Source organism: Otolemur garnettii, unplaced genomic scaffold (assembly GCF_000181295.1).
Source record: "Otolemur garnettii isolate 467f Iridium unplaced genomic scaffold, OtoGar3 scaffold00012, whole genome shotgun sequence".
NCBI lineage: Eukaryota > Metazoa > Chordata > Mammalia > Primates > Galagidae > Otolemur > Otolemur garnettii.
In genome coordinates, this window is record NW_003852407.1 from 30,623,558 (window position 1) to 30,631,910 (window position 8,353).

Below are 8,353 nucleotides of genomic sequence, written 5' to 3' on the forward strand. Positions count from 1 at the left end.
CAGTTCAAAGTATGGGCTGATGGCAGAGAGTGGTTCCAATGGCCTGTCCCAGAATATCTTTTGTGAGCTCCCTGAGTTGTATGCCACCTTGGAGGGCCATGCTGTACAGTTTGCAGTATGCAGAAAGGCAACAGCTTCATCAAGTACTCAGCTTACAACCAAGGGACAATTAAAGCCACAGAATAGCCTGAAACAATAGCTCATGAATATATCTTGATCAGTGGTTACTACACTGGGGAACACTTTAATAGCAAATTATTGACTTAATGTGGGAAGGAAGGACTGAATCACAGCCTGGTCTCCATCTGCCTGACAAATTTCTATTTACTCTCAGCTCAAGACATTACCACTGCTCTGAAGCTGTCCCTGAGCTTCCTGGACCAAGAGAAGAAATCCCTTCTCTCTGGGTAACTTGTACACACTTTTTAAAAACGGCAATTGTCACACTTCCCTATGATCATTTCTTTTACGTCTGTTTCCGCATTAAGATAGTGTGCTTCTCATACAGGGGATTTTTGTCTTTACCTCTTAAAATTACTTCTCAGGGTGGCTGGCAGAGCTCTGACACATAGGAGCACTGGCCAAGTCAGTGAAGGAGTGACCTGTTGGTTGACTCACTCCCAGCGCTGAGAGCAACTGGAACACTGACCACCTTGACAGTATCCACTGAGAGATCAAGAAAGGCTCCCTTGCTATTCGCACACACACACTCTCTCTCTCATGTTTTCCTTATCTGCTCGACAACATTAAAATCTCTCAGCTGGGTAGATTTTTATTCTACAACTAGCGAGAGGGTAAATATCCGTGGGAGAGGTCTCCCATCACCAGCAAAATAAGAAAACCTGTTTCCCTCCTTCCCAGCCCATCACTCTTCCATCTATCGTCATCTGGCCTCAGCCACCAATGACTTATTAAAATTGATCTGGCAAAGGTCACCTTTGTGTACTTCTTGAATTTTGTACCATGTGCGTGTATTACATATCCAAAAGGCTGCGCATTTAAAAGTTCTGCTATGAGATCAGACCTTTCAAAAGCTAGGTGCTTCTGCTTACAAGCAGGAATTTAGATTTTGAGACCAGAATCTGCCATTTTCCTCCTTTGTCAGCAAAGTAATAAATTTCTCTTTCCCTGTCTTCAAACTAAATAAATAGTACTAAAGAGAAAGTACGTGGGCAGTCAGGGAGTTCTGCTGTGACTTGCTAGGTACCTGTCTGGGCTCAGTTTCCTTATCTTTAAGAAACAAGAGGGCTCGAGATCACCACTGAGATCACACTCAGCTCTGAGAAAGGTTATATTATGTTCAGTGTCTTCTGTTTAAGAAAACAGGAAGAAGAAAAAAGAACTACATATATAAATATATATATATCTCACTCAGCATGTATCCTAAAAAATCTGTTCTTCCCCCACGAGATGTCTGAACGTGGGCAGGACCAAAGGTCTTTTCTGCCATGAAAATAAGTGAGGTTGAAACCAATTTGCTGTGAAATACTTTAAAAAGTGAGTAGACCTGCACATCACAGTAAGCCCTGCCATGTAAGCTCACACCTCCTCCCTCATCACCCTGGGTCACTCGGCCACTGCAGGCTGTAAAAGCTCTACAACAGCTGAGGGCTGAAAGCAGGGGAGTACCGTTGCCATAGTTATCATCTGACACAGAGAAGTGGGCTGAGAGCCAAGGATTTTCTAGCACTAGGGCTATAGCAGACTATGAGGAGAGAGGCCAAATTCTGCCACTTTCTAATTTCTCCCAACAAAACAAATAACAAACCATGAAAACTTGTTTTTACTCACTTTGAGCAGTGTGTAGACACAGAAAAATAAAGGTCAGAATTGAAATCTAAGTAAAAAGTAAGCATTCTGAAACCACAGGGAATCTTTGACTCACCAACTTCGGTGCCTTTGCCCAGAGTGAAGGTAATTCCATAACCCTTGAGTCCATCTTCTGCATCTGTCTCTATGATGACATAGGCAGCTGAGTAGTCAGGGTCTGTGTGCTGCGGGAGAGAGGCCCAGAAGATAACAAGGAGAATGACGTGTCCTAAGGACAGACAATGCCACAGGACTGCACAAAAACAGCTGCCTCTGATGGAACCACTGATGCACACCAGAGACCATAAGAACTATGAATGAAAGAACGCCCTCCTGCAGTAGGCAAATTATTTCAATAGATACTATTAGGTCAAATTTAAGGCTCAATTTTAAATCCAGGAGTTTTTACTTACAGCTCTGTCAGTTCTTTGTTTTTGTTTTTGTTTTGTTTTGTTTTGAAACAGTCTCACTATGTTACCCTCAGCAAAGTGCCATGGCGTCATAGCTCACAGCAACCTCAAACTCTTGGGCTCGAGTTATCTTCTTGCCTTAGCCTCCTGAGTAGCTGGGACTACAGGCGCCCACCACAACACCCAGCTATTTTCAGAAACGGGGTCTCACTCTTGCTCAGGCTGGTCTCCAATTCCTGAGCTCAAGCAATCCACCCACCTCGGCCTCCCAGAGAGCTGGAATTACAGGCGTGAGCCCTGTATTCTGTCAGTGCTTTGAACAGAGTTAACATTTACAAGCAGCTTCACATTGAACAAACCAAGGTTTCAGAAAGCTCTTCCATAAATTGGATTGCTCTCTCGTATAGCACTTTACAGCAGAGCTGGAGATACAAGGGCCCAAGCTCAGAGGGGACCACTGGCAAAAAATGAAGAGGTAAAGCCCTGACACAAATTAACCCTTCCGTATTACTTTGTTCTATGCTATTTTAACTTTCTACTATCAAACAGTGTTTTGAAAACAAGTGTTTACAAGTCAATTGTTATGAAACTCAATGCCACTTACTGATTGGCAGATGCAAAGTTTGTTCTTTGTTTTTAAAAAACAACAACAAAAAGAAGTCTGTCCACAGAGATTTATCATATAGTGGGGAGAAAAGGGTAACTCACAGAACCAACTGAGAAGAAGAGTACCAGGCTGTGAGCAAAACAAAGTGTGGTTGGTTAGACGCAGAGCTGATGTCCAGGGGAGAGATAGATAGGGAAATAGAACTTGAGGGAATTCCTGGGGGACAAAACCATCTAGATGGCAAAGAGGCAGATGAATGCATCCAGGAAAGGGAGAGCAATGGGACACCCAGGGGCTTTTATGGGACCGAGAAATAAAAGGCACAGGAGGCCACAACATGGCACAGGTAGTGAGGGGGCAGATAACGGAGGCCCCAGAAATCCAGGCAGAGGATCTGAATACGTTAATAAGGAAAATAGGATGTGACAACTGAATAATTTTGACTAAAGCTGTGGCAAAAAAATTATTACCATTGTTGCTATTATTATAAAATTTGCATTATGCCATGCATACTATTCTATGAGGTTTACGTGGTTTAATTTAATCCTCATGATAAAATTATAAAGAAGGCACTTTCATTCCTATTTTAGAGATAAGGAAATTTTTTTTTTCTTTTTGAGACAGAGTCTCACTATGTCCCCCTGGGTAGAGTGCTGTAGCACCACAGCTCACAGCAAACTCAAACTCTTGGGATTAAGTGATTCTCTTGCCTCAGCCTGTAGCTGGAACTGCAGGCACCTGCCACAATGTCTAGCTAAGAGGAAATGAAATTTTAAGAGGTCTAATGACTTGTCCAAGGTCATATCTATGGAGGCAGAATTCAAATTCATGCATTTAAGGGTGGATGGGGTTGTCAGACAGGGAGGTGACCATGATGGATGGGAGATCCGTGTCTGTGTCAGAGCACAGTGGTGGGAATTCAGTGTCAGGCATGGCTGAGCGCCAGCTATGCGCCAGAGATAGTGCCATCTGCTGAGGGGGTACAGATATGCCTGCCATTGAGGAAGTCACAGTTAAGAAGCCATGGGTGCAGGAACTCCAATGATGTAAGGCAGAGCGTGTTGGGCCCTGGGAAAGATGCAACTAGCAAGGACAGGCAGAGAATGCTATTGGCTGAACCCACTTGAAGCTGGAAGAGGCTTCACGGAAGATAGCACCTGAGCTAGTGGGTCGAAGAGGAGGGAGCTTTGTGGCAGTGGGAAGGGACACAAAGGATCTGGGAGGGAATATCTTAGGCAAGGTGGCAGCGCAGAGCAGAGCAGGCAGAAGAGGGGACTGGCAAGTGCTAAGGGCCGGTGACCTCGGGGTTTGGCCCAGCTTCAGCTCCTGAAGCTGAAATGAGGCTGAGAAAAAAACTCCAAAAATTAAAGACTCACTGGCAGTTTCTAAGTTACAAGGAGAGGAAGTGGTGGCAAAAGTGGCCTTTCTGAAGGTTGTGAGGGTCAAAAGGATGAGATGAGCCCAAAGTGACTTGAAGCTGTCAAGTCCCTATGACTGGCAGAACGATCCTGGAAGGGGCGGGAGGGAGAGAGCGGCAGTGTATGGAAGATGATGAGTTCCCGCAGACGCCCGGGTTTAGCATGAAGGTGAGGAATCCAGCAGGAAGGGTCTGGGGCAGCCAGACTTGAGGCGAGACAGCAGATCTACAGACGAGATCTGGGGGGTCTCTGACATAAAGGCGGGCACTTGCAGCCATGAACACGGAGAAGGGCCTTGATGGGAGCATGCCGGGAGACAAGAAGCACATGGAGGCCCAGGCTCAGTGTGAGAGAAGCAGCGAGAAAGGCAGGAGCCCCACACTGGGACGGTGGGAAGAAAAGGCAGCAGAAGTGTAGCCAAGGGTGAAGGAGGCTGGAAACAGAAATAACAAGGGCAATTCCAAGAGAAGGATGGAAAGGGAAGCTGACTTCAGGTTAAGGAGGAAGCAGATGGAAAGGATGGCAGCAACAGGCATTGAGTTCAGGGAGGAGGGGCAGATACAGAAGGGAGCTAGAGAGGTCTTAGGGACAAGTACAGACTAATGCAAAGTGGGAAGCCCTGTCTGTGTGGGAAGGAAACTATGGGAAAAGGAGAGACTGGTGAAAACGCTGGAGGAGAGGATGAGAACTGGGGCCTCTGGAGTCAAGAAGGGGAGGAAGAAGGACCCAGACTAGGTTATCCTTGAAGCAGGGTGTGACTTAGTGAACAGAGGGGAGGATGAGGGTGCATCTGTCTTCAGCCTTCTCAGTGATGCCTTGGACATCTTCCAACTGCTCAGGGTGCAGGACTAGGGGATGGAGAGGAGAGAGGTGTCAAAAAGCCACTTCAGGGAGCTCAGAGACAATGAGGAAAGAGGAAAAGCATTGCTGGGAGGTGGCCGGGGTCAGATGGCACTGGGCTGTGAGCTCATGGTCCTGCAGCTCTCTGGAAGCTTGCTCCGTGCCTGGACAAGTGAGCAGCTTGTAAATACCCACGGGCCTGAGCGCTCCACATTTCTAACAAGAGGAAGAAATAGCAGGAACCTTTAGGAGACTTTGAGGACAGTTTCAGGGCTCTGTTATGAAAATATCCCACTTCTCATAGGGAGGCTCACTTTGCTGCTAAGTGTTGAACACAGTCCAGCATGCTGTGAGGGTGCATGAAGCCACCACCTCAGAACTACAAAGTAGCACATTCTAGCAAGACAGATCTATCTATCTCCCGAAGACAAATGCTTAAGTGTTTTTGAGCTTGCAGTACAGGTGACAGATAATCTTCCTTCATCCAATGGAGAGGCCCATGGACAAATTTAATTTCTTAAATTATTCTACAGTCACCCAGGCTATCCTATCACTTCACAAATTCCAAGTCAAGTCTAAGTTAGAGTTCCTTCTGTTTCAATTTCCTCATATGTAAATAGTAAATATAGACAATTCTTATTGAGGGCCTTCTCTGTCTCAGGCTCTTTTTAGGCAACTCACTTACATGTATGAAGATTATTATACTCATTTTACGGAGGGAAATCCTAGGTTTGGAGAGATTGTGTGGCTCAGAGGGGCACGGGCAGTTGCACTTGATCAAGTGTTTAGAATTTACAAGTCAGTAAAATTTCAAACATTTGGAATTCCAGGAAGGATAGCCCACTAGGTATTTTTAAGTCATTTACCATAATATTGTATAAGAGAGGACACAAAAGGATTTTAAAAAGCAGGAAGAACTTAATCTTAGAAAAAAAGATGCATTTCTTCTACATTTAAGAATTTTGCTTACCTAGAACATTTTTTCTATTCATTTATTTATTTATTTATTTATTTTGAGACAGAGTCTCACTCCATTGTCCAGGCTTGAGTGCCATGGAATTTGTCTAGCTCACAGGAACCTCTAACTCTTGGGCTCAAATGATCCTCTTGCCTCAGCCTCCCAAGTCACAGGAACTACAGGTGTGCACCACTACATCTGACTTTTGTTCCCTATTTTTAGTCTCACTCTTGCTCAGGCTGGTCTCAAACTCCTGAGCTCAAATGATCCACTCACCTCGGCTTCCCAGAGAGCTAGGATCACAGGTGTGAGCCATTGCACCTGCCCTCTGTTTAGCACATTTTAATGAGAAGCCTTTATGAAACATTTTGGGTCCACAAAGAGTACAGATAATGTAATGGACACCAGCTTGTTATCCATCCACTCAGTTTACAAAGTAAAATATTACAGTGTGAACTAAAGTCCTTGGGGAGCCCTCCCTGACCCCACTCCCCCTCCTCCTTACAGGATCATTTTCCTCGCATTTGATGTTTCTCACTCCTTACTATATAACTGTCTTTCTACTGTGGTCATCACAGAGGGGCCAGTGGGGCCCCCTGAAGACCCTGAAAGTAAGTCTCCTATTATCTTTGGGAACTACTGCACTGGACGTAGGGGTAGGAGGGAGGCCACAGAGGGTCTTTCCAACAATTCTCAGTAAGGGAAAAAAGCTCTTCAATTCCGTAGGAGTCAAAGTCCTGGAGTCAAAGTTACTTTATCACATCACTTAAGACTGACATTTGCATAACTCCTTACAGTGACAAATCCTTTCCATGTTTGCAGGCAGCTTCATGAGGGTGTCCTCTCAGTGACCCAGAGTTATCATGTGCTTGGTGTTATCAGCCTGTGACACCTTCATTTCGTAAATGGGTCCATGGGCCCCAGAGAGGTTTGAGTCGTCTCTAAGTCACTCAGCAAGTTGTACCACCACTCAAAACGCCCAGCCTCGGGCCTTTTGGCCTCCATCACCACAAATCCCTTCAAGTCCTCGGTACAGAAGCAGCCAGCTCTGTCTTTTAGGGTTTCATTGGTGGAGACCCAACCAAACCATTTTGCTGTTGTTGCATATTATGTATTCCGCAATTTCCAGCAAAATGTGAATCATACATGTAAAACCAGGACGTTGTAAACACTGGGAAAGAGATTTTAAAAGTACAGAAAAGAAGAAAACCCAGGAGGATAGACAGTTTCTGGATACTTATACTGTCTATCTTCCCCCATGCCCGCCTCCCACTTCACAGAAACACGATTTCCAAAGTTGGAAACTTCCCCGGGACCCGCGGGGCACCCCCCGCTACTCCCCTGCCCGCCTAAGCGGGCCCGGGTCTTCGGTCGGCGCTTACCATGGCGTCCGAGCCGTGGCCCCCGAGCGACGTGGGAAAGCGCACATCGCGGACCGAGAGCCGGGAGACCCTGCCGCGCACCATGCCCGCGCCGTCCGCTCGCGTCCGGGCCCGAGTGCACCGCGGAGCGCGGCAGAACTAGGCGGGCGGGGGCGCAGCGGGGGCGCGGCGGGGGCGCGGCGGGCGCTGATTGGCCGCGGTGAGGGGGTGTGGCCGCCACGGTGAACTCGGCCGGCCGGGAAATAGCGACCTCTCTCCCGGCTCCCCCGGTCGCCCCCGGCTTTCCCGCTGCGTACACCCAGCACTAGCCCGCGCTGCCCCCTGGCGGGTTCGCTCCTGGTCGCCGCGGACACTGGGCGAGGAGGACGTCCCGCGCCTCGGAGGCGCCGCCGCTGGACCCTGCTCTGCCCTGGAGCGGTGCCCTGGAGGAAGAAGCAGGCTCCAACCACGTGCGTTCCCAGTGAAGCAGATTCAGGCCAGTGTCTCAGCTCCTGACTCTTGAGTCCTCAGGTCCCCCAGTGCTGAGAGCAGAGGGCGAGACACCTATTCTAGGCACATCTATCCTAGGTGTCTGTAAATGCCCTCAGCCTCAATTTGCTACAAGATGAATTAAGAAGTTAGTCTCATTTACGGCACCCCAGTTGATGCAGAGTGGGGTTTTTTTGCAGTTTTTGGCCGGGGCTGGGCTTGAACCCACCACCTCTGGCATATAGGGGCCAGAGCCCTGCCTTTGAGCCACAGGCGCTACCCGATGCTTTAAATGCCTGGCCGCTTATCCGCCCAGCCCTGCCCCTGTGTTCTTTGAAAGGGGTAGCCATGTACTCACTCCACTTGATAGTGGTCCTGTCAGAATTAGAAGTTTTAAATCTAAAAGTCAGTATGAAATATCCTGATTTTTAAACATTAACATCTAACCTAATTTCTTTTCC

The 8,353-nt window shown here is 47.4% G+C and overlaps 1 protein-coding gene across 1 annotated transcript in view; it reads right to left on the reverse strand.

The window, feature by feature from the left end:
• The window catches only part of ENOSF1 (enolase superfamily member 1), a 35,554-nt gene extending 28,017 nt beyond the window's left edge, over nucleotides 1–7,537 (reverse strand). The window contains exons 1-2 of the mRNA XM_023510174.1: nucleotides 7,425–7,537; nucleotides 1,886–1,994 (exon numbers count right to left, since the gene is read on the reverse strand). Coding sequence (XP_023365942.1) covers nucleotides 1,886–1,994; nucleotides 7,425–7,508 — 193 coding nt within the window. The 5' untranslated portion in view covers nucleotides 7,509–7,537. The remainder of the gene's footprint in view (nucleotides 1–1,885; nucleotides 1,995–7,424) is intronic.
• Between the last annotated feature and the right edge of the window lie 816 nt (nucleotides 7,538–8,353).